The sequence below is a fragment of the Eretmochelys imbricata genome, chromosome 11 (genome assembly GCF_965152235.1).
Source record: "Eretmochelys imbricata isolate rEreImb1 chromosome 11, rEreImb1.hap1, whole genome shotgun sequence".
In the NCBI taxonomy this organism is placed as follows: domain Eukaryota; kingdom Metazoa; phylum Chordata; order Testudines; family Cheloniidae; genus Eretmochelys; species Eretmochelys imbricata.
In genome coordinates, this window is record NC_135582.1 from 68,969,929 (window position 1) to 68,995,841 (window position 25,913).

Below are 25,913 nucleotides of genomic sequence, written 5' to 3' on the forward strand. Positions count from 1 at the left end.
AACAACCTCAGGAAATGCATTCTTACTGTAAATATCCTCGGCAGATGTATTTATACAGAGTATATTTTTATCTTGCTGCTTCTTTATGTATTATAACCTGACTAAGAAGGGTAATTGATTTGTATAACTTCCAGACTTGAACCAAAGTGTTCTTTATTATGGATCAGCCATTTATTATTTATGTATTTATCTATTACTAAGATTATGCCATTTTATTTATAATTGTGAACCAATAAAATTGTTTTCCCAGGCCTTCGCATTCCTGTCTTTCAATTAAAAGCATTTTGTTAACAGAAAATTGGGTGCACTGTAGTAATAATACCCAGCTCCTGCAGAGTGCTGTGCAGCAGTAGATCCCACAGTGCTTTACAAAGGAAGTCCTTCTCATTATTCCTGATTTTACAGATGGGGAACTAAGGCACAGAGAGGCAAAGTGACTTGTCCAGATCACTCAGGAGGCCAGTGGCAGAGCCAAGGATGTTGAGAGCCGGTCTTACACTCTAGCCTCTAGGCCACACTGCCTCCCTCTTGCATTGCAAAGCTGCTTGCTTTTGGATCACCCTCACTGCATTTCCAAATGGGCAACTAAAGGCCAAAGAGAGCTGTGAATCTTGTCTTTCTCCTTCCTTTTGGCATTACCATTAGAGCTAGACAAATGTTCCCTGGGGAGTCCTGACCACATAGCTGGTACAGGAGAACATGACTTGTTGTCAGGAGTAAACTAAGAACAGAAACAGAAGGAAAACAGCAAGAAAGGTTGCAGACAGAAGGAACACAGCAAGAAAGGTTGCAGGATCTCATCAACATGTCACTCTTCAATGCCCCAGAGAACATCCACTTTAACAAACCTTCACAATGGACAGGCTGGAAACAATATTTTGCAAGATTTCACATTGCTACCAAGGTCCACAAAGAAACTGGAGACAAGCAGGTATCTTCTTTCATTTATGCTGTGGAGACACAGGCAGAGCATATCTCTAAATCCTTTTCATTTTTATTGAAGACAGTCACAAACATGACTATGCAAGCGTTCTAGCTAGCTTTGATACATTCTTTATACATCAGAGATAAGTGGTTTATGAAAACTAGAGAATTCAAGAGCCATGGGAAAATGTTGACTGTTTCATAAGAGTTCTGCATACTCTGGCTGAAAACGATGATTATGGGAATGCAAAACATGAAAATAGACAGGCTAGTTATTGCGGTAACTGATTAAAAAGCTTTCGCAGCAGCTACCATTGAAAGATTGAATTTTAGCCACAGCTATTCAAGTAACAAAGCCATCAGAGCTGGTGAGACAGGAAAACCTAGAGCAACTCTCCGAACTTGAAAACCAAAAACTAGCTTAGAAGCTGTTAACAGATGCAGCATGAGTATTAAAAGTTATTCCCAAAGAGCTTCCTGAGTAAGAGGGACAGATTCAGCCTACGTCAACAAGGTGTGGAAAAAGTCATAGTCCAAGAGATGATGCATGTCCAACCAGAGATACACGGTGTACTAAATGCACAAAATATAGACATTTTGCACCTGTTTGCTGCACCAAAGCAGTCAGGGAGCTGACTAATATTACAGACAATTAAGAGCCATTCTTTCTGCGATCTATCACTTGTGATGATATAGAGCCTGCTTGGACAGTGAAAGTGAATATTTATGGCAAGACTGTTGACTTTAAAATTAACTCAGGAACTGACATTGCAATCATCTCAGAGGGGACCTACAAGCACCTTCAACCCCTCACGTAGTTAAAGTCACCAGACACAGCTCTCAACTAGCCCTGGAGGTATTCAGAACTGGATGGGCCAGTTCGCCACAGAAATAACTTACAAAGACCAAAACTATGCATTCACAGTCCATGTGATCAAAGGATCAAAGACCAGTAACCTCCTCAGCCACAGCATGGCAGCCATGTGGGCCTAGTGAAGAAAAGTAGAAGAACTCAATGAAGGATTTGATAACCCAAGGCAGTAGTGAAGGAAATCTGGGGGAAGTGAGTGCACCCATGATTCTCTATGCTGGTGGAGGGGTTCAGGGGTAGGAAGACTCAGCTGGGTCAGGGACTGCCCTGCCAGGGGCACAGAGAAAATTCCCTTGCAGCAGAACCAGCCGGGTGGCAGGAAGTGCTTAGAAGCTCTGCAGTGAGCCCAGGGAAGAGGCTTAGAGAGAGCAGAGCTGAGACACTGGGAGCCTGGCAAGAGGCTGAGTCAAAGGCCCACGACAGGGCCAGGTAGGAAGCGGTCCAGGGAGGTCACAAGGAGTCTGCGCAGTCAGGCCTTGGCTGCCTATCCAGGGATAGCAGAACCCAGGGCGAGGGAAGGCCTGTGCCCCCCTAGCAGCCCTCTCAGGAAGGTGGAATGGACGAGTCTGGCGTCGGATCGAAGGCCCAAGGTAAGGGTGACAGGGAAGTGTTTGTTTGACCGTTGGTTTATGTCAGAAGGGGTGGGGCTCTATGTTACTCGGGCAGAGGCCATGTCACAGGAAGCAGCAGACCACAAGGTGAGCTTGCTGTGCTATGCCTAATGTGTTGGGGGGTGCACTGGCCAGGAAGTAGCTTTGCCAACCCTCCAGGATTTTCCTGGAGTCTCCAGGAATTAAAGATTAATCTTTAATTAACCATGATGTCATCTGATGAATCCTCCAGGAATATGTCCAGTCAAAGTTGGCAACCCTACCAGCAAGTCACTCTCTTATACAGGCCTGGTTCCATGAAGCAGCCAGGAGAGCCCATGCCCACCGGCCCAGCTGGAACTGACAGCAGCAAAAAGCTAACAAGATGGCCGAGCTGGTTCTAGTCACAGCAGCATAAATTCTGGTATTAGTTGAATCAGCTCAGCCTGGCCCTCAGAACTGGGACAGCTGGTCACCTACCTGAGCAGCAGAGACAGCTGGAGAGTTAGTAAAACAACAAAAAAGTCAAAGGCAGAAAAGGAGGAAAGATCACTAACTCTTCCACCAGCCCCATGTTCACACAGAGTCTTGGATTCAGAGCTCATATGCCATCAAAGCGTAGGTTGCATCAGGGTTGATCTCAGGCCCACCTCATTGTTAACCTCCGTTCCAGTTATCAGATCTGATGGCCTCCTAGATTTCTCTTTGATCCATTTCATCTACAGCCCCAACTAGATGCAGCCAGAAACAGTCAGAGATGTGACTGGTATGAAAGAACAACAGAAGAGGCTGTAAGGCGGAAGAGAGAAGAATTCTGCAGAGTCTTCGTCAACCAGCTTCTCTACCGAACAGGCCCAAGCACTCACAGCTCAGCTGCAACGATTCCTTACGAGGTCTGGACGAAGGAAAGGGTGCGAGTTCCCTCACCACAGTGGTTTGAACGGTTACAACCAAAGATACATGTGCTAGTTCCTAACTCTGCAACTATAGCCACTCCTCATGCTGAATGCCAGAGTATCCTTGCCCTAGGAGCGAGTCAGGCCGAGGCCTTGGCCTGCCCTTGGTAAGCCATCCCTTTTTGGAGGGAAATTAATATTGGCTTCTAGGTCCCAGTCCCACTGGCCACAGTTCAGGCTTGTTGCTGGTGCTTTAACTGGGAGGCTCTGTGAGTTGTCTTCCTATTGGCCACCTGTCGGAGCCTCTGTTGCAAGCTACCTGCTTACAAACCCCTCTTGACACACGGTCCTTATTTATGTCGGTGCCTCTGAGAGCACACAGCCCCTCCCCAGTGGCGAAAAGGAGTCCTTCTCTAGACCAGTGCCCTGGGTCTGGAGTACCTTGGAAGGCTGCTACCTCCGTGCCTCCCCCCTCCAGTCTCTGCTGTTCCCCCCAGGCTGTATCGCACTATTTCTGCAGCTTCCGCTCACCTCCTGCCAGCCCCAGCCTGCTCCCCTGCCACACTCCCATTCAGCCTGGCCCAGCGCTCAGACAGCCTGTGGCTGGCTCTTCCCCCCTGGACCATCGCCAAAAGTGTTTCTCAGATTTTCCTTCCCCCAGCCCTTGCTTCCCAGGTAAATCACAAACATGGATCCTTAACCTGGATGTTATCAAGACTGTGAGGGAAGGCTCCCTTCTGGGAACAGTCCCTCTCTGCCCATTGTGAGAGTACTGAGACCACTGTCCTTTCGCCCTTCGCTCATCAGTGATGACTCGCAGAGTCACTCCTGAGGGCGGGGGAAAAAATGAATGAAAGGGCTGCTCGGTGGATCATTACGGTAACACAGCAAATCCGGAAACTGGGCAATGCTAAGATTAGAAACAGAACTCGCCTACTCTAGGCAGGGAAACCTTGCATCATTTTGTCATGATGTCCTGCAGAATTTCCCTCACCTGGGAATCCCTGGTAGTGGCACACGCAGCTCAGGAGGGCAGAGGGTTATGAGCTAGATGCACCTGCCGTACTTTCACTTTCCGGTTTCCATTGATTCCAGCCGCATTAGAGCGTGGGTTTTTCTCCTTCGACAAAAGGAAAACAAGATTTCATTTTATTTTTTCCTAAAGAGTATAAAAGCAAGAGCAATGGAAAAGAGAGGCTACATTCACAGACCAGAGGGAGGCCAAGCAACCCTGAGGAAGAAGAAGAGACTAAAGCCATTTCCCAGCAAACATGCTCCAAGGTATGTGCCACGAGGTCTGGGGCGTCTGTCTAGCACATGGGCTTACTAGTCTGATCTGCTGTGATCTACTCTAAAGAGTAAGGATCAAACATTATCCGTCCCTCTAAGTCTCTTACCAGTTTATTTTTTATTATTAGTGCTGGGGGTGGTAAATTAAGAGGCCTGATCTGAAAACATTTGTGAAAAGAAGAGTTGAGTTTACTCAGCTGTGATCTTTGGGGTCAAGCCACCAATGTATAGTAGCCCTCATTTTCCTGCACCCCTTCTTTTCCCGCCTTGTCAGACTGTCAAAAATACAGTTTATAATCCTTGTAACCTGGAAATGGAGTGATGTGTGTACTTCCCCTTTCTGATTCAATTAGGAAAAATGGTGGCTTGCAAACTGCTCCTCGTCCTGACCCTATGGACAATGTCTACGGAGGCCTTTCCCAAAGGGGCTCAGAGGAAGACGTGCCACCTCTCAAAATACAAGTCCCTGCCACCCCGGGAACTGGAGACCTTCAAGAATGTCAAGGACAGATTTGTAAGTGCAAAGAAGACACATAAGTAGGGCAATAATGGCAATGTGGGTGCTAGGCTGTAGTTTCAACCGCAGCTTTCTCGGCATATTACTGTGGGCAGATGAAATAAGATGGGAGGAATATGTTTCAGTAAGTTTGGGGTGTAGGGTTGCAGACAAAATAGAGAGAAGTCTCTCTGTCTGGATCTTCTTTGTTGGTGATCCCCCACCCAGTCTTAGTTAAGAAAGGGCAAAGCTCAGAATGTTCAGCTCCGGCAAGAGTCAAAGAGAGGCAGAGTCATGGACAGGGCAGGAAGGTGGGAACTGATCTAAAGCAGAATCACAGATTAGACAATAGCAAGGGAAGAATGGCATTCTTACTATTAGAAAGGAGCTAGGAGAGAAAGAAGGGGCAACCTGTCTAAGTGGGTGTTCCTGATTTGAGTCAGTCTAAGGAGGCTTGGACCTGGCCAGCTCGGATTTCTTACAGAGTCAACCGTCCTTAATCTTAAATCTCAGAAAGTTGTGAAAGGGGTTCAAACTCTGTCCTGAGTTACAATCAAACCTAGAGAATGAGACCCAGTTTTTAACTATAGGCAATCTTTCCCTTCCAAACAAAACTGAGTCTAGTCCCTTAAACAGACAATCTGAGGAACCCAAATTCATCTCATGCCATCAAGCAGCATTAGAGAGATCAAGTCATTCATTTTTCAGTCGTGCAAACATTCCACGCTAATCAATGCTGAAGCAGAGGAAGTGCACCACTCAGATGAGTGGTCAAGAGTTAAAGGATGCCACTTCTCAGTTAAACTCCTGCACAAATGCAGTTCACAACCTGAAACCAGCAAAGCAATATGACAAGCGCGTGTTGTTGACTTCTGTGCCATATTTGGCACCTTCTCGGGAAGAGCGAGGACTCTAGTACAGCAGCATTCTTAGGGGATCGAGGTGTTGAGTCAAATTGTGCCAGGATTTTGTACCTTTGCATGGCTGAATGGGGTTATATGATGTAACTGAGGGCTGAATTTGGCACTTTCTCCCCTGCTTTGTTTCCTTTACACATTTCCCTGTGTTCTTATTTTGTGCCTCCAGGAGGCCATCATGCTGTTGTCAGACCGAAAATGCAACACCAAGATTTTCCACCGGAACTGGAAAGTCAAAGAGCTGTCGGTAAGAAAGACCTCTGCCAAGAGAGACAAAGTTACAAAACAGCACTTGCTTCTTTCCAAAGTTGCAGTACTGTCTCTTTCTAAGCTGGATGCTGATTTCACGTGATCCTTTTGTAGAGTAACATGGAGAGGGAATTTATTCCCAAATGACACAGGTATCATCTGAGGTTGGAATCTGGCCCTTTTTCTATATCTATATTTTGTACATCCTTAGGGCTGGGAAGCCAGACAAATGTTGAGACTGTGGATCAATTTAAATATTGCAGCAGAATATTTAGCACATGGTAAGGCAAGCCACTGAAAAACAGGGGTAGGAGACAGAACAATATATTGCCTGGCTTCAGATGGCATCAAATAATTGAGCCAGGGAACAATTTACATCTCAGCATCTCTAGTTTAGCCCTGACAAATTGAAATCACTGTTCCCTGTTAATACAAGGCATGATACTAACCTTATCCTCAGTGCTCAAAAACCAAAGGCTTTGTCACCGCCAACTCATCCACACCTGTCTTTACCAATTATTTCCAGACTGAACTTGGTTAACCTCCTTCACATACGCAGCTCCAGGTCATGTGGCAGGAAATCCTTAGTTTCTGTATCTTGGTTTTAGTTCTCTAAAACCATATCCACATCAATGTACAGCCAGTCTGAAGATCCAGAAAACGTTCCCCAAATCACCAGCAAAAATAAAAATGAAAAAATACTTGCACTGCCCGACTATGTCTTCAGATTGTAGTAACGTAAAAAAGGTTTGAGACTGATCTGAAGCACAAAATGTTGTTGGATTCCAAGGAAGGAAGGTGTAAGCAACAGAGTCCAAAGGTTCGTGATTAGCAGGCTCTGTGTACAGAGTGGATTCACACCTCCCCTGCGTCTTAGGTCTCTTCCCAATGGCCACGCCTTTGGAAAGTCTCCTGAAGCAGGCTACTCCTACCTGCTGCTAACACAGACATTCCTTATCTCCCTGTCTGCAACTCCCCTGGACACACTGTTTTACCTCCACATTCTCTCCCTAGGTGCACGACAGAGTGATCCTGGTAGAGACGGAGCTGCACCTTGTTATTGACGTGCTGGAGAACTTTGGGGATCCCAGTCTGTCTGAGCAGCTTGTGAAGCCATTAGAAATCCTGAGGCACATCAGAGAGGACTTGAAGAGCTGTGTGAGTACTGGATTGCAAATGTCTCTTGACACAGTGTGTCTGGGAGTTGTGTATTGAACTCCAAACAGCACTAATTTCTTACGTGGATCCAGGATCTAGGAATCCTTGAGCCAGCAGGCCAGCTCCAGGTTTTTTGCTGCCCCAAGTTCCGAGAGCGCAACTGGCCAAGCAAAAAAAAAAAAAAAAGGGGGTGGCTGGAATGCCGCCCCAAGCACATGCTTGCTTTGCTGGTGCCTAGAGCCGGTCCTGTTTGCCAGTAATTGTGGACTTTGGTTTCCACCACCATTTATAACAACGAAAGTGTCCGGATTACTTAGTTGCTGTATGCCTTGCTCATATATATGATCTAATTAGCTAATTATCTTGATTAACTAGTTAGGGACAGATGATGCCTGGCTGCTCTCTACTGTGCAAGCAGCTATGTCCCCACCGTCGGCTCCTGGGCTATAGTTTGGTTCCACTACAGACACTGTGCTCTCTTTCGCACAGCTACTGTTGTTTCCATGTGCCCCCCAGAACATCGCAGTGGAGGTGGGGAGGAACTGGGAGGAGGCAGACCCATGGATGGCTGCATACACTGGGGGAGTATGCTGCACTCCTGCTCAGCTCCAGAGCATATTCAGTTTCTATTAGGTGGAGTTCCTCCCAGAGCTCCTCTGGGGAGCACAAGGCATACCTCCCCCTACACAGAGCCATTCCCACAGTGTCAGTAAACCACTGAGTTAATGCTTCCAACACTTCTGAAGTAGAACAATATCATACAAATGCTTGGTATTATTAATAGAACATGGAAGGTTAACATGGAATCTACAAGTGTAGAGAACTAGATAAACTCAATCAAACCAAGATCTGCCTTGGGCTTGTACCGAGAGAAAGGAGGCTCAGCCACTGTTCTTGAAATCTCGACTCATGTGCCAGTCTGCTTCATGGATTGATTTTCTTTTCAGGCCAGACATCAGCCTCACGGCCATCAACACTCCCAGATGCTGACTAGCTGGCTCCTAAAATTCCATGCCGCCAAGAAAATGGTGAATACCTTTGGCAAACACACAAGACGAACTTCCATCACATGTTAGTGGGAACAAATCCATACAGGATCACCAGCTCCATTCCGTTCCCATGGGGCCAGTGCAGGATGGTGTCCTGTATATTGTCCAGGGCCTTCTGCTGTCTAGGTGTCCTGAGACTGAATTAGTTCAGAAAAAAGCTGATAAATCTCTCACATCAGGAAGGGTTGTTACATCTGCTGTCAGACAGTAACAGACCAGGCATCCAGAAAACACCCTTTACCTTGTGGCCTAGTTTGGGTCCTCCCATAGGATGCAAATAGCAGAATAAACATGTGGCATCTGATCCTCCATTGCTCTCTACCTTGTACCTTGTGGAATCATTTATATTTGTGCAAAATGCTGCTGACTCTGAAATCCCCCCTCCCTCACACTGCTGGCAGAGCTTTACACCAACTTCCTGTTCGCTTTGAAGAGGTGGAGATGCTGGGCTGGGCAATGGGAAAAGAGGCCCAGAGATCATTCATTCCTACAGATCTGCCAATGCCCAGGCCTTCTTAGGAATCGGATCTAGACAAAGATAATACCCATCAAGTTGACTGTTACCCCAGATCTTTGTGCCTTTTGTTTCATTCAGACTCACTGCTTAATGTAATAGACTACAGCACACATTGTTAAATATTTAGAATTACAGAACATTAGAGCACCGTGTAAATGAGTATTTACTTAGGTTCGAGTGTTTGTAAGGTCTTGTCTAAGCAGGGACATCCAGGAAAACTAATCTGAATTAACTAAAGATGTGAGTTTGAAGAGGATTAGTTAAACTGCATTAAATCCCTGTATGGATGCTGTTATTCAGAGTTAAAGCGATCTCTGGAAGTGAAGTAAAGTAACCAAATTAAGACCACTTTAATTTTGAATGAGGGTGTTCACACAGGGATCTAATGCCATTAACTAACCCACTTCAAATTCACACAGTTTGTTCAGATTAGCTTTCCTGGATGTCCCTGTGTAGACACTGCTCTGTTCACCCTTTTTCTGCATGCTCTGTGCTCCCTATCTATATATACGCCCTTCCATCAGGCCTTTGTGCAGTAGCTTTCCCTCGCCCAGTGTGAGCCAGCCATTCTCTGTTACAATGTGTTCACTCCCTCTCTCCTGTCCCAGGAAACTCCGGGGTGCCTGGAAGCATCTGTGATCTTCAATCTCTTCCGACTTCTGAACGAAGACTTGAAGTGCGCAGCCTACATGGAGTTCTGCACCTAAACGCAAAGTCTTTACACTGTCTCACCTCATGCGTCTAATCAGACACTGGAGACCCAGCGAATGGGAACCCTGAATCCTTCCTCCAGGACACTGTATTTTAACCAGGCATGATGTTCTTTCTGACTTGGCATCTTACCACGGATACCCATCACCCATGATCTCTGAACAAAAGATTCCGATACAGCTGATCTTCAGGAAGAGATCTCTCCGACTCCAATTGCCAGTACCTGATTGGTTGTAGGCAATTCCTTAAGTGCAGCTAAAGTGTATGGCCTGTTCCCACAGAAATCAATGGGAGATTGGCCATTGATTTCAGTGGGATTAAAATTTGGCCCTAGAGGATAGTATTATTTATTGTATTGGTTGATTGCTACGCAAAAATATTTGCCAATAGTATGTTGTGTTGCTGTTATTTATTTTAATTTAAAGGACTAGTTTTTCCCACCGTTTGTTTGATTTACAGACTAGTGACTATTTCATTATTGTCTTAGAAAGATGCTGGAAAATGCAATAATGTTGATGCATGGAAGGTGTTGCTGTATTAGACAGATTCCGAGAATCTATTTTTGTTTTACTGGCTGACATAATGTTAAGCCATCTGATGCGATCCTTATTTAAACAAATCTGATTTGTATTTAAGTTATTTATTGTATCTATCATTTTTATGTGCATATTTATCAAATGGGCTATTTTTGTAATATTTAATGTAAAAATGGAAGATGTAAAATTAAAACTGAAATGATATAAATTGATGATTGACCCTCTACTTACTGACTGCATTATGTTCTGATCTCATCACCTCCAAAAAATAGAAAATAGCAAAAGTCATTAAAGGCAGGGAAGTACTTCCCGATGAGGAGAAATTGATTAGCTGGATGGTGAGAGGGGACATAACAGAGATACTTAAAATAATGAAAAGTCTAAAGTTATAGGTATCTTCCCACGATAGCAAATCCCAGGAACCTTTGGTGGCAGGGCTGAATATTATGGGGCCTTTAAATTGGGCAAAAAGCACGGACTATAATTACTATCCTATACTTATCACAATATATGTGACACACTCTTCTAGAGTAAACTGCTGCTGTTTTAACTGGAGCCTGATTGTAACATGTATTGCTTTTTGCTTCCTTTTTATTTGTACGCATTGATATCCGTGTGAAGACACAGGTCTGGGCAAACTATTCAATTGCTCTTGCAGAGTACATCGTGGCTGCAATTTGCCCTGTTTTTGTCTGAGGGGGATAGATACTGGGGATTGGCACTCGGGAAACCTGGATTCTATTCCCAGCTCTGCCACTGACCTGCTGGAGTGGTGGATGACGTTGGGCAAGTCACGTCTCTGCTCTGTACCATCTGTAAAATGGGAATACTGATACCGAATTCCTTTGTAAAGTGCTTTGAGAACTACCAGTAAAAAACACTATGTAAGAGCAGGGTATTATTAATATTATTATATACACTATTATATAAATTTATATTATATTATATAAATGGACTCTCTGTGGGCCCCTTGTCATGTGTGTTATACCAGCGCCTGCTCTGAACTCTGTTGCCCTATACCTTGAGTAGAGATCTACACCTGCGCAAAGTGGGTGTAAATGCTACCAAATCATAATGGTAGTGTTGCACTGGTGTAAATGACAACAGAAGGTGCAGGGCAATGGTGACTGGGCTATAGACTCTCTTTGAGCCATCTGGAGACAGTGGTCCAAATTCAAGGTGATATGTAAGGGAATGCAAATTACACATTTCTAGCCAACTGTGAATCCAGCTGGGTCTCAGGGAGTCTGAGTCTAAGGGCATGGCTACACTTGCAGATGTAGAGCACTGGGAGTTAAACCAGCCCTCGGAGAGCGCAGTAGGGAAAGCGCTGCAGTCTGTCCACACTGACAGGAACAAACGCACTGGCGTGGCCACATGAGCAGCTCTTGCAACGCCCCAGAGAGCAGTGCATTGTGGTCACTATCCCAGCATGCAAGTGGCTGCAACGTGCTTTTCAAATGGTGGGGAGTGACAGGGAGTGTGTTGTGTGTATGTGGGGGGAGAGAGAGTGGGGTTTTGGGGGACTGAGAACATGTCAGCATGCTGTCTTGTAAGTTCAAACAGCAGCAGACTCCCCCTCCCCACTGCCTCTCTTTCTCGCACACTCCCAGCAGCAACATTCCACACGAATCGTTGCTTTGTCCCGGAGCAGATAAGAAACGGCGCTTTGAAAGGGCATAGCCACATTCCTACAGCTGAGTTCAAAACAAGGACAAGAGTGACCACTTGATTTAAGGGGATTATGGGACGTTTCCGCAGGCCGATCACAGCGCAGTCATGCAACACCTCGTTCACACTGACGCCGGGACATTTCAGCCAAGGTGCAGCAAGCGTTATGCTTCTCATGGAGGTGGAGTACCAGGAGCGCTCCAGCCGCAGAGTCCAGGCACTCTAAGTGCCTTGCCAGTGTGGACAGGTCGTGAGTTAGGGTGCCTGGGGCTGCTTTAATGCGCTCTAACTTGCAAGTGTAGCCAAGCCCTAAGCTTCGTCTGTATCTTGTATACTGAGGGGGCCAGAGGAGGACACACATCATCCCAGCTTAGATTCCCTTAAAGCTTCCTAGATTCACTATGAATTTGGAGCATAATATTCATTAAATCTGTGTATCGCCCAGGAACATCCTGTAATTCATAGCCATGTGCAGCCTAAAAGACACACGCTATGTAAATCAGTTCTCTCTCTCTCTAGGAAAGACACCCACATGCATGCACACACACACAATTAAAATGTCTTCGAAGGCCATGTAAAAAGTGGGGTCTGGACTTAAAAATAATCAATACTCGTCTTTGATGTAATATATCACAATATTGCATCAGCATAATGGAAATTCATATCCACTGTGCATATTAAGTTAAACGGTGGCATTTAGCCACAGCCCTGCATTAGTGGCCGTGCTGAGTAACTTTGCCCTAAAGGGGAGGCGTCAAAAGGCATTTGGTTTGCAAGAAGCACATTTTCTCCTGGATTTTGCTGGTTATGTGGGGAGGTGGTGAAGAAGTAATTTGCTACAGCCCTCTTAAGGGGATACAACATATCCTGCATTTAGGGGTAGAACCATGGCTCTGCTTGTTTTGTTTTTTCCACCTCCTTTTTGAGGGTAGCCCATGAATTTAAGTACATGCTACGTTCTTTGCTGAATCGGGCCTGAGTGCCTGGTGCTTATCTGCAGAAAAAATCACAATGGTCAAATGCAAAAATGTTCCCACCAACCTGAACAGGAAGAATATCCTGGAGAAGCGTCTTGAAAAGTTTGGGCAAGTGGAGCAGACTTATTGCACACACGGGAAAAACTCTGGCAATTGTGTACTTCTCGGACCATGAGAGTATTCAAGACTGGAATCTTCAAAAATATATCTACTGCATATAATTATAGGACCAAAAAGGTCTACTGCTCTAAACTTCCACTTTTGACAGGCCTGACTAGATTGTACCTGCAAATGAGTTTGCAAAGGTGGTCTCATTTTAGTCAGACGAGAAAGTTTGTGTTACAAACCATGACAGAATCGTCAGTCTCATATTCGGACAGGCCCAAAACTGGAAAATCAGACATGTTTACAGATCCAAATGCAGATTTATTGCCACAGCTGTGTGTAACTGGCACAGCTCAGGTCTCAACTTTGCCTGACCCTATCAGTGCTATTTGTCCCGCAATCTCATGAGCACAAAATAGCTCATAGTTTACAAATAGAAAAGCCTTCAGAGGGTGCAGGATCAGCCCCTTAATACATCTCCCTATCCGTATCCTAAAATATATCTTCTGGTCTTAAACCAGACCAGCTGAACGTCTTTTGGATTGGGGCTTCCATTTCATCTGATTTTCAGATATTTTCCTATATATTTAGCCTAAATATTCCTCTTCTAAATTTCCTCTTGGTACTTAACGCTCAGTCATACACACTTGCATGATGCTCAGTAATTCCTCTCCATCCTTGGAGGTTTATAGCCTCCATATATTTGTAGATGGCTGTCATATCTCCCCCAAGCTGTTGCTTAGCTAAGCTGTATGTTTCTAACTCTTAATGGTAGATTGTCAATCAGTCTCCTTTAGGTCCTTACTAATATTCATTGCTCTTCTGTGTTCATTCATCCCTTTGTCTACAACCTTTCTGGCCACAGGGTTCCTGGAAGTGAATGCAGTAATCCAGGTTAAGTCTCACCAGTGATCAACTCTGCTCAGTGATGTAATACCTTGATATAAATAGGACAAACTCAGATTGGCCTCTCTTTCACTGCTGTACCGCATTGCAGACTTGAATCCAGTTTGCTGCCTGCTATCACCCTTGGGTCACTTTTCAGATTGCTTCTTTCCAAGTCTCTCTTTTCCAGTTGAATATTAGTATTTCACTCGAGTTGTCCCTAGATGTGTATAGCTTGCATTTCAAAAAATTGAATCCCAGTTTACTTCCTACTCAAATCTCTATTCTCTCTAGGGCCATTTGTATTATGTCTTTGTCCTCACTAGTTTTCACAGCTCTTCTTTGTTTAATAGCTGCAGATTTTGTTAATATACTACTTCCTCCCTTTTTCTCTATCAATAATGAAGATGTTAAACAAGGTTTCAATCTTCCACTGATTCTTAAGACAGAGCTGACGCTAGGCATAAGCAGACTGAGCAATTGCTTAGGGCCCTGAGCAACTCAAGGGGGACCCCTACTAATTATTACAGGGGTTCTCAAACTGTGGGTCAGGACTCCCAAGGCTGGTGTTAGACTTGCTGGGGCCCAGGGCCGAAGCCCAAGCCCCACCACCCAGGGCTGAAGCCCAAGCCCCACTGGCCAGGTTTAAGGTTACAGGTTCCCCTGCCCAGAGCAGAAGCCCTTGGGCTTCAGCTTTGACACCTCCCCGCCCCCTGCCCGGGGTGGCAAGGCTCGGGCGGGCTCTGTCTTCAGTTCCTCCCCCACTCCCCATCCCGAGGTTGTGTAGTAATTTTTTTTATCAGAAGGGGGTCATGGTGCAATGAAGTTTGAGAACTGCTGAATTATTAGAATATGTTGGAGGGAGGGAATATTCCTGCTTGGTGCCCCCAATGCACTGGCTTAAGACAGTGTCTTAAGACACCCCATGAGACGATTTCTCCTAAATGGAGGCACTACCGTTTATCTTTATGGCCATTGGCTAGTTTACAATCTACATGGCAGTGCATGTATCAGATCCATCCGGAATTAACTTTGCAAAATACATATTTGTGAACAGTTGCGTCAGATACTAAAATCAAGATCTGTTATTGCACCTGCTACATTTGCTAATCCTTGACTTCTGCCCAAAAGAAAGATGCATGGCCTCATTTGCTCTTGTTACCACCATCCTCTAAACATTGAGAGAGTTTGTTTTTCTCTTAATATGTTTCCTTCTTTTATATCGCCACCTCCCTTTCCCCTTCCAATGGCAGATCAAAGGGTTGCCTTAATGAGGAGTACAAAGGCAGCTGTGTGACTGAGTAATGAGGATTAGGAGCAAGATCAGTGGTCTCACACTGCATGGCTCTTCCCAGATTCACTCCCCCCTTTTCTCCCCTCCTCCACAGACCACCTGTCAGACAGATGGATCTGAGCTTGGTCCCCACCTGTCTCTGCATTTCTTGTGGGAGGGGGATGAGTACAAATTCATCCCTGTTTAATTGCTGTCTCTGGAGAGAAGATTCCTGGGTGTTTGCCCTATTGTCCCCAGTTGGTGCCAGTCTTTGGGAGGGCATAAGTTCCTGGTGGGTTTGTCCACCCTGTTCAGTGTCTTGTAGCAGCCTGTACAGCCATGTAATTCCTCATAGACTCATAGACATTAAGGTCAGAAGGGACCATTATTATCTTCTAGTCTGACCTCCTGCACAATGCAGGCCACAGAATCTCACCCACCCACTCCTGCATAAACCTCTCATCTATGTCTGAGCTATTGAAGTCCTCAAATCGTGGTTTAAAGACTTCAAGGTGCAGAGGATCCTCCAGCAAGTGACCCATGCCCCATGCTAAAAAGGAAGGCGAAAAAATCCCAGGGCCTCTTCCAATCTGCCCTGGAGGAAAATTCCTTCCCAACCCCAAATATGGCAATCAGCTGAACTCTGAGCACGTGGCCATCCCTGTCTGTTGTTGCCATGAGAAAAATGGAAATGGATCCTCTTTGAGGTACAGCAGCTGTGAGAGCTGGTCCCCCCGCAGTCAGGGAAAGACGGAGGAGGTTAATAAGCCCCCACCATCTTAGAACAAACTACATTTTTGTTTTCTTTTTTCAATGCATAGATTTTGCCCCCACAGAATGCATAGGGCTCCCCCTACACCACCAGAAAGCGGGAGGCGTGGGGGGGAAGAGAGAAGATTTGGAGTCACAAGTAGTATTCAAGGTACAAGGTATGCCCCGTTTGCAGCTACTCCGCTTTGCACCTCTTCCTAGATGTATGAAACCAGCCTCTGCTTTCACACATTCTCAGCATCTCTAACACTTTCTCTTTCCCCATCTGTTCACTAATTTCATTGATATGGCATATGGTATGAGTGAGCTGGTTGCTCTTCACTGGTTTCTGGCTAGCTCAGGGGTGCCCAACCCATGGCTCCGGAGCCACACGCGGCTCTTCAGAAGTTAATATGCAGCTCCTTGCATAGGCACCGACTCCAGGGCTGGAGCTACAGGGGCCAACTTTCCAGTGTGCTGAGGGGTGCTCACTGCTCAACCCCTGGCTCTGCCACAAGCCCTGCCTCCACTCCACCCCTTCCTGCCCCCTCCCCTGAGCCTGCCATGCCCTCGCTCCTCCACCTCCCCTCCAGAGCCTCCTGCATGCCAGGGAACAGCTGATCAGGCGGTCCAGGGAGGGAGGGGAAGGGCTGATCAGGTGAGTGGGAGGTGCTGGGGGCAAAGGAGCAGATGGGAGGCTGCTGACCTATTACTGTGGCTCTTTGGCATGTACATTGGTAAATTCTGGCTCCTTCTCAGGCTCAGGTTGGCCACTCCTGGGCTAGGGCATTGGTTACTGAATTGTGTAATTCAGTAACTGCCTGGTCTACTCAGTTATTCATCACTACCAGCTGATTACACTGGCAGACCCTGGGTTTGGCTGTAGGGTCCTACAGACTGTCCTGTAAAAAGTAAGTCTGCCACATGTTGGAAACTGCTTGTTACTTTTGCACCCTGGGAGGGCTTTGTGGAATGAGGAAGGGAGGGCATTCTACTAAGGAGAATTAAATCTCTGTGTTGCAACTTATCTTACTTCCCCTCCTTCCCCTCTGAGGAGTCTGAATAGGTTGGACTTTGGATTTTATTTCTTTACAGTCCCAATTTCTGCTTGCATTTTAAGCTCAGAAAGTTTGTGACTCAATCCAACAGGGCAGCTTTCTGTTATTTATGCTCCAGAACTCATAGAACTCTTTGCCTCGTTGCTTCTTGGTAGGCAAAGGCCAGTGAAAATAAGAGTCCCCGCTCTTGAAATACCGTTGTGCTTAGCACTGCAGAACACACAGTCTCTTATTTTCCATCAGGCAGCCAGCAGGTGAATCATGCTTAATGTACTGAAATACACCGACGAAGCGATGCTGGAAGTGAGGTATTGTGAAAGCCTTAGCTAAGACTTTCCTTGCTTTAATGCATTTAGAACCTGATCTAGAGATCAGTGAAGTCAGCAAGCAGACACGTGTTTCAAAGCAGTTCATAAAGAGTGTTGAATACTTTGAAATATCAGGTTTTAGGGAAGTATCAATGTGTCTTTAGGCAAACGTGGCAGGTAGAGAGCTGTCAAAAGGCAGGAGCTTGCTGTACAGCCAGTGAAATGAAACTGCTCATATTTTACATGCTATGTAGTCTTTCGTGTTGTTGCTGCTTTGGCCTGAGCAGTTAGTCAATATAAGGGGCCTTGCAGGTTATTAGGAGGACAAATTGATTATATGAGTTGGGTATCTCTGGTATCACATGCTATCTTTCAGGCCTCTCCTGGCCTGCCAAGAAGAATGTCTCTCTCTTCCCACCCACCCCACTCCTGCAGTCTTCCAGAAAGAAAAGTGGAAATATTAAACTGTGAGGTGTAATTTTCTTCTCTCTCTTTGATCGTAACAGCCAAGCACATACTATGCCCACATGGACAGTATCTGGTCAGAGGGTGACTACTAACTCTTAGCCTTCTGAAGTGCTCAAACACGGCTCATCAGGGCATCATGATAGTGTAATGGTACCCTCCCAAAAGCATATTGTTTAACTATTGCGGTGATCCCTGCTCACCTCAAAACTGCCTTAGGTCCTGACCCAAAGTACAATGAAGTGAATGGAAGACTCCAATTGATTTCATTGGACTTTGGATCAGATTTAAGGGTTAAATTCTAATATTGAATCTTATCTGACCATCAGATGAGAGCAAAGTACTTTATAATACAGCACCGATTATAACACTTTCTAATATAGCACTGACTAAACTGGCCGTCAGTGGCTGGATCTTGGTGTAAATTTCTAATGCTTTTCTGTCTATAGAAGAGGCCAGCTTCATGCTTTAGAGATAATAGATTGTTCAACTTTTATATATATATTTTAAATAGAAAATATTTTATTTAAATAATTTAGTAAATATTTTAATAGTTTAGCTGTAGAGTATCCCATTCATAGTCAGTCTATGAAAGAACCACTCAACTTTCCTGTCTTGCACCCTGAGACCACAGGTGTTCATGATACTTCCTGGATCGCAAACATGTGGGCCTAAATCTTCAAAGGCATTTTTGTATTTCATTGTGAATTACAAGACAGTACTATATGGGTCATGGATCTACAAGTTCTTGACCTCACTTGGCATAATCTTCAGGTCCTGATGAGAGAGAATTTTCATTGAAGCAGAAGAAGGCACGTGAAAGTGAATGGAGGCAACACAATGAAGAGCAAAGCTATCCACATTCCTTTCCTTGCAGATCTTTAATAATATCCACAGCCTGAGTAGTAAGAGGTATGTTCGCCTTCATAAGAGTCATGGCTGTTAGATATTTTTCCTGTTGTCAAGGATTTCCTATTTATCCGAATAATTTTGATTTGTATCTGGTGGGCAAGACAAAACCAGAAAATTCTAGAAAAGTGTTCCATTAACGTCTCTAAGGTGTATTCTATAAATAATGAATAACCCACAGTGAAGTGCGGTTAGAGCCTTTAGGTGACTGGCTAGCAGACCATCTTCCTGTCTCTTCCTATGGCTCTGAATAAATCGTTATTGTGGTTTAACATTCCGTTGCACAAAGCACCATCAGCTCTCGATTAGTGGGCTTGGAATGTTGAGCCATTCAAGCAGTATGACTGGATGGACATGACACCATTACTTTTAAAATGTCTTTACTGTTATCGGAATAACTACAAATGGTTTGTGCATAATGTACATTGCAGGAGGTCAAAGGAAGCCTAAATAGCAGTAGGATTTTAATGGCATATATTCTCAAATTGATAAAGGTATATGATAGTACAAATGGGCCCTTTTCATACTTTTGGATGCAAAGTAACTGTCAGTTTCTCCTGGGATAAAATGACACTTAGCACAATAGACTGAGTGGTGCCAGGTCTGCAAGCTCTGGAAAATTCCAGATGGCCTGAACTGCTACACTTACCAACTCAAAATGGAGGCTATAGATACTTCCCTTCCTGTCCTCCACAGAAATTAGTGTGGATGGGGAGGAAAAACCAGTCTCCTGACCCTCTCCCAGGTGACCATAGCAACACACCGATATCCCATAGTTCTAACTCCAGGATCCTACTTTTATGAGAGCAGGTGGGGGGGGGGGGAGGTTCACATTTCAAGCAGTAAACAGTGACTGTAAAAAAGTATAGAATGGAGATGCAGATGTGGCCCCAGGGACACAGAAGATCTATATGACTTGAGGAAGTGATCAGCAGAAGAGCCAAGAGCCCACTGGCAGGCAAGTATAAGAAAAAGGAACCTGGTTGGGGATGTTGTGACTGATGGGTGGACAGATAACAGTGGAAGATCAGGAGCAGAGTTAAAGCACCCCTCAGGCCCTCAAATATAATTGGTCTCCATCCTTTATGTTCTTAAAGCACAGCATAAAGCTGAGACAACGTACAGGCAGTGGTGGGCCGATAACTCTGCTGATGTCTGTCTGAGATTGGTTTGCATTTTCATAGGATTCTTATCTACCATTTTTCATTTATTTTCCAATAATAAATAAAATCTTATGGCCTCCCAAATCACTGTGCCCTGAGCCTAGACCTCATGGGCTTGTTGGTTAGAACAGGCCTGGTCTAGATTTGAGCCTTTACAGTTCAGAACAAACAATGCTTACTAAGCCGTGGTCTGCACTACAATCTTAAGTTGGTATAACTACGTTGCTCAGGGCTGTGAAAATCCACACTCTTGAGCGACAGTTATACCAACCGAACTCCCGGTGTAGACAGAGCTATGTCGACAAGACAGCTTCTCCTGTTGATGTAGTCACTGCCTCTCAGAGGGGCGGAATACCTACGCCAATGGAAGAAGGTCTCCCGTTGGTGTAGTCACTGCCTCTCAGAGGGGCGGAATACCTACGCCAATGGAAGAAGGTCTCCCGTTGGTGTAGTCACTGCCTCTCAGAGGGGCGGAATACCTACGCCAATGGAAGAAGGTCTCCCGTTGGTGTAGTCACTGCCTCTCAGAGGGGCGGAATACCTACGCCAATGGAAGAAGGTCTCCCGTTGGTGTAGTCACTGCCTCTCAGAGGGGCGGAATACCTACGCCAATGGAAGAAGGTCTCCCGTTGGTGTAGTCACTGCCTCTCAGAGGGGCGGAATACCTACGCCAATGGAAGAAGGTCTCCCGTTGGTGTAGTCACTGCCTCTCAGAGGGGCGGAATACCTACACCAATGGAAGAAGGTCTCCCGTTGGTGTAGTCACTGCCTCTCAGAGGGGCGGAATACCTACGCCAATGGAAGAAGGTCTCCCGTTGGTGTAGTCACTGCCTCTCAGAGGGGCGGAATACCTACGCCAATGGAAGAAGGTCTCCCGTTGGTGTAGGTAGCGTCTTCGCTAAGCGCCTCAGCTGCACCAGTGCAGCGGCTGTACGGTTAAGTGTAGACAAGCCCTAATGTGTATTATAATAGCAATACTGTCATTGCCGTTCCTGTTTTCTAGGACAAACATCAAAGTCCTTCTGCGCTAAAGTTTGGCCTTGCAATTTGTCCACTCAGGAATTTGATTATCGCATCACTGTCTTTCAGTCCCTACAAAATTTAGCCACTAAAGCCAGTTTCCTTGCCTGTTGATCTGATCATGTAACTCCCCTCTGCATCCCTCCATTGGCTATGGCATCAACTCCCCATCCACCATAGCATAAAATTGTAAGCTTCTTGTCACCGTTATCAACGCTCCATGTAACTCTGCCTCTTCCTACATATTCTCCCTTGTTGATCTTTGCTTTACTCCCCCACCCCCCAAAACCTTCTGTTCTGCCAGAGCTCCCAGCTTTGTCTGCCTGATTGTCTGTTTCTCACACAATCACCTCTGGGCCTTCCTGGGTTGAGCCACTATGCATGGTAGGACTAGAGCTGGGTGAATAACTCACTTTTGTTCAGTGGCACTTCCAAACAATCAGGAAAAAAATATTTGGCTAAAGTCAAACCAGATCTGTTTTGTGTGTGTGTGTGAATTTAAAAATGTCTGTTCTAGAGCAGGGATTCAAAAGTGAGGATCCCACACCAGGAGTCAATGCCCTAACGACTGGCTAAAGGTGACTGGGCGGGGCAGTGGGAGCACCCCAACGACATCTTCCGCCTCCGTTTTCTGCGTGGCCGAAACTGTTCTGACTAACGTCAGGTTGACTGAAGCTACATTTTTCATTGAATAAACTAATCAGCTGAAAAACTTCACCCCGCTCTAGGCACAACCTCCTTCAGCTTATCTGCAAAGCTCCTAGTCAGTCTACATTCAAAGACCTACTTCTGCTGTGCTGCTTACAGGGAATTGAGCTGACCCGAATGCAAATTGTAAATCATTTTGCATATTGTCATTCTCTCCTTTCCCTTAGCCTCTGTGTATGTGTCTGTGAGCCTCTAAAGCTGGGACTGTCCTTCAGTGTTTGGGAAGTGCTAGGCACAGAGCCTGCACTACCATAATTAGTAACAACAATTATTGTCTCACAAAACGTAAGAGTAGAGCTGGTTGCAATAATTTCAGCTAAACAGTTTTCAGCAGGAAAATGAAGTTTTTCTTGTGTCCACCCAGTGATAAATGCCAAAATGGCAGCCTCTCTCCTTATATCTTCCCAAACTTACTGTTTTGTCCCCAGACTCAAGATGACCTCATGCTAGTCTTCCCTTCCTGTGGACTGTCCATCCCTCTGATTATTCATATGTTAGTGAGGTTTCCATTGTTTTGGTCACACCTTATTTAATTTAATTGGAGACAGGTAAATAGCTGCCTTCCCTCCTGTCTATGATAAAACCTTTTTCTCTTTGTTTGGTCACAGACTTTAAAGCCCATCCGTGATTATTCATAATTCCTCATATAGAGTTAATACATACATTTTACAATTATATTAGTCACCAGTGTGACGTTACCTTTCATAAATGACCTTACTTGATACTGCAGACAATCAGTTGATTCAATTACTTAGCCTCTTGCAGAGGTCTGAACCTCAAATGATGTCTCCTGTTAGGATATAGATATTCAGGCCTGTCTGCAAAGGCCTGTACTTTAAGAATTTAGGGGTATTCTTATCACTTGGCTAGTTCTAGAGGTATAAAAGAAAGAATCAAAATCACTGTCTGCTGGTGTAAGGGCCTTCTCTTACTGGGACAGTTCGAGGCCCTGTTCTTAGGCTAAGGCCTTTGGCTAAGCAGCAGAGGCAGCCATAAGCTGGGAAGCGACCGGTCACATCCTCACATCCCAAACTAGTCACATTGAAATAAGGTGCTATTGGGCTGTCAGGCACTATCAGGACAGGATTGTATTCCTGTCACCTCCAGAGAAAGGGAAGTGCCTAGAAAATGTAAAAGGAAACTTAGTTTGATAGCATCCTGTCTGGCAAGAACTCACTTATCAATAGCTGGGATGTGAAATCCTCACTTCTGTATTGTCTTGTCATTATAGTTCCCACTTTGCTATTGTTTGTCTGTATAATCTCTGTCTGGTTCTGTGATTGTTTCTGTCTGCTGTATAATTAATTTTGCTGGGTGTAAACTAATTAAGGTGGTGGGATATAATTGGTTACATAATCATGTTACAATATGTTAGGATTGGTTAGTTAAATTTCAGTAGAATGATTGGTTAAGGTATAGCTAAGAATATTACTATATAAATTAGGGGCAAACAGGAAGTAAGTTGGGATTTGAAAATAAGGAAAAAGGAACTTGTATTTAAGCTTGCTGGAAGTTCACCCCAATAAACATCGAATTGTTTGCACCTTCGGACTTCGGGTATTGTTGCTCTCTGTTCATGCGAGAAGGACCAGGGAAGTGGGAGAGTGAAGGAATAAGCTCTCTAACATCTCCCCCACTTACTCATTAGGTTGATTGGTTGGTTTACCTTTTATTTAAACGTGCCTTCATTATCTGTGCCTGACAACAAGCAAGTACACATTCTTTCTTTAGGGAGGACTGGGCTTATGCATTGCTTGACCAAGACATTTTAAGAACATGATTCTAGTACATATCCTATACATACATCACACAAGAATATTAAAGATTGGGGAGTTATATTTTCCAATGATATATTACACTTTTGTTATGATATATACGGACAGGTGGCATGTGTTATTTTTGGTGAGTATGTCAGGCCTGCCAAGATTTGTTGACACAAAGTAGTAAACCACCAATGGGTCTCTGTGTCACACTGGAACCTTATGCTTATGCTCAAATAAATGTGTTAGTCTCTAAGGTACCACAAGTACTCCTTTTCTTTTTGCGAATACAGACTAACACGGCTGCTACTCTGAAAACTGGAACCTATGTTTGTCAAGGGTCCATCATTAAGCTTTCTCCCTGCCAAAGAAAAGGGGTACAGTAAGTTCTCATGTAATCACGTTTCCAGGAGCAGCGGCTTTAAGGAGAACATCAAATGTTGTTGTGAGAAAAATTGAGAGTTGGCAAAGGAGAGGATAACCCCCTTTTTGTGCATTAAACATCTATTTGAACCTGCTTGTAGCTGAAGAAAATCTCATTCACCAAAGAGACCCACTCTTGCATATGGAATTGGCAGGAACCCCTACCGGCCCCCAGCTCATAGCTCTGAGCCATTAATCCTAGCAGGGTGCACTTTACCTTGACCCTACTGAAGTAGCTAGGCTTTCTGAATGCCATTGGCAATCTTTGGGATTGAGGATGATTCTTCAGCTTCACATCTTCCTGGCTTAGTGAGGCTTTGTCCTCCCTCCAGAGTCTTTGATGGTGCTGTGGTGTGTCAGTCTCAGATATTTTTTTCGTTCATAAAAAAACAACCTACCTACTTCCATCAAACACCCTGGTTCTTCAGCACTTCCAGCATCAGTGTGCATGGAGACCACACATCCTTTAAATGCACTATATCTGGTTCTGTTTTATGCACTGTCAGTAAACATGTAACTAACACTTTGCTGATTGTTTTGGCCAGGATATAACCCAGCAGTGTGTTTGATTGACTGTGTCCATGGTTGAGAAGTGCACTCGCCTTCACATCCATTATGCCCACCGCTTGTGTGAGGAGCCCATGTCCTGCTTTGATGCCAAGATCAGTTTTGAGAACATGACTAAATGCCTCCAGATCCTGAAGGAGAGGTACCAGGACCTGGATAACCAGGATATTTACTGCAATAATGAAGTAGAGTTCAGAGACTACAGTGTCCTGCTCAGTCTCAGCAAGGGATATTCTCAGGTGAGTCTTTAGTTCATTGTATCTGATCTATTCCTTCAGGAAAACTTAATTCTGTTTTGTTCATAGCACATAGATTAAGAGATGTGTATCACTGTGGTATTGTGTACAACGATGTACAATAGTTGACGTTTGTAAGGCTAGGCAGCAGATTATTAGTACTTGTGATTACAAGTTTTGGACCTGGACCGTGAGCTGCCAGACAAGTTCAATGAAAATTTGTGGGGGGAAGGAAGAGACTAAGGCCACAACACTTCAGCCAGCTTCAGGATGTACCTTGAGATCCCGATCCCAAGACTGAGAACCACAGTGCAGAACATCAACTAATTCATCATTAAGGCTATGCTTTAGTCACTGGTATTTCTAGTAAAAGTCATGGACAGGTCACGGGCAGTAAACAAAAACTCACGGCCCTTGATCTGTCCATGACTTTTATTATATTCTCCTAACTAGAACTTGGGCAGGGGGCCACTGGTGCTCTGGCGGGGAATGGTCAGGGGCACCATGGGTGCTGGGGGAGATGGCCCGGGACCCTGCTGGTGCTGCAGGGGAAGGGTTGGTGGGGCTGGCAGGGGCTCCCTACCCAGCTCCGCGTGTCCCTGCAGCTCGTAGGCCGCGGAGGGGCCAGGGGCTGCGTGTGCTGCTCCCGCCACAAGTCAAGCACCAGCTGTGCAGTTCCCATTGGCCAGGAACCGCAGTATGGCCGTTCTTATGTTCTTAGTGAATGTCCCTGCTGAGATGGATCCTCCTAAACTACCCTCTGTGCATAACAGCAGCAGAGTGACCTCTGGTCCCTGCGTTGTTCCATACCAATGCCCTGTAAGGTGCCAGCTTCCCTTCCATTGTCCACATACAAGGTTCCAGTACCGTGGGGCCTGTGTCTGTAGATGCATATCTGCCGATCTCCTGCCTGTGGAGGTTTAGGCTGGTTCTTTGACACATGACCTATTATCCCTGATTGATGTAATCAGTCTCTGCTCCATTCATGGCTCTTGTTTTCATCCTCTTGGCCCATTTTCATTTCTGTCTTGGGCTTGAGGTTGGTCTGATGGAAGCCATGCAGATGTTGCTGGTGCTCTGCTCTGCAGGCATGCCCAGCTTCTGCCATGCCCAGATTTTGCAGGTGCTCAGCACCCACAGTTGGGACCAGATTTTCAGAAGTGCTCAACTCCCACTGTGCCATTTATGGGCAGTGTGATGGGGCACTCTACTCACTGCAGATGGTGCCCCCTCCAGGCCATTCTGGGGATTCACTCTGCCGTGCTGTCTTTTTCACTCTCTGTGGCCCCTCGCTTACTCCAGGAGTCTTGCTGACTCATAAGGTGTAGTCCTTGATTCCTTTCAATGGGTTCATTGTACGGTTGATAACCCTCGATGGGCCATCGAACAGGCTAGGCAGTGCTGATGCCGATCTATGTGGGGGTGTCACCC

At 45.3% G+C, this 25,913-nt stretch overlaps 1 protein-coding gene across 1 annotated transcript; it reads left to right on the forward strand.

Annotated features, from left to right (window-relative positions):
- The first annotated feature begins 805 nt into the window (after positions 1-805).
- On the forward strand, positions 806-9,664 carry LOC144271869 (interferon lambda-3-like). The gene is made up of 7 exons (XM_077829478.1): positions 806-931; positions 3,111-3,399; positions 4,925-5,085; positions 6,154-6,231; positions 7,248-7,391; positions 8,339-8,419; positions 9,566-9,664. Exons 1-7 carry the CDS (start codon positions 806-808, stop codon positions 9,662-9,664), a joined length of 978 nt encoding a protein of 325 aa, XP_077685604.1.
- The last annotated feature ends 16,249 nt before the right edge of the window (positions 9,665-25,913 follow it).

What these genes read in the sequence shown, in the direction of transcription:
- LOC144271869 (XM_077829478.1), top strand. Translation starts at nt 806, where the DNA reads ATGTCACTCTTCAATGCCCCAGAGAACATCCACTTTAACAAACCTTCA. An exon ending in TCCTCATGCTGAATGCCAGA is followed by an intron (nt 3,400 to 4,924) that starts GTATCCTTGCCC and finishes TGATTCAATTAG; the next exon opens with GAAAAATGGTGGCTTGCAAA. An exon ending in TCCATGCCGCCAAGAAAATG is followed by an intron (nt 8,420 to 9,565) that starts GTGAATACCTTT and finishes CTCCTGTCCCAG; the next exon opens with GAAACTCCGGGGTGCCTGGA.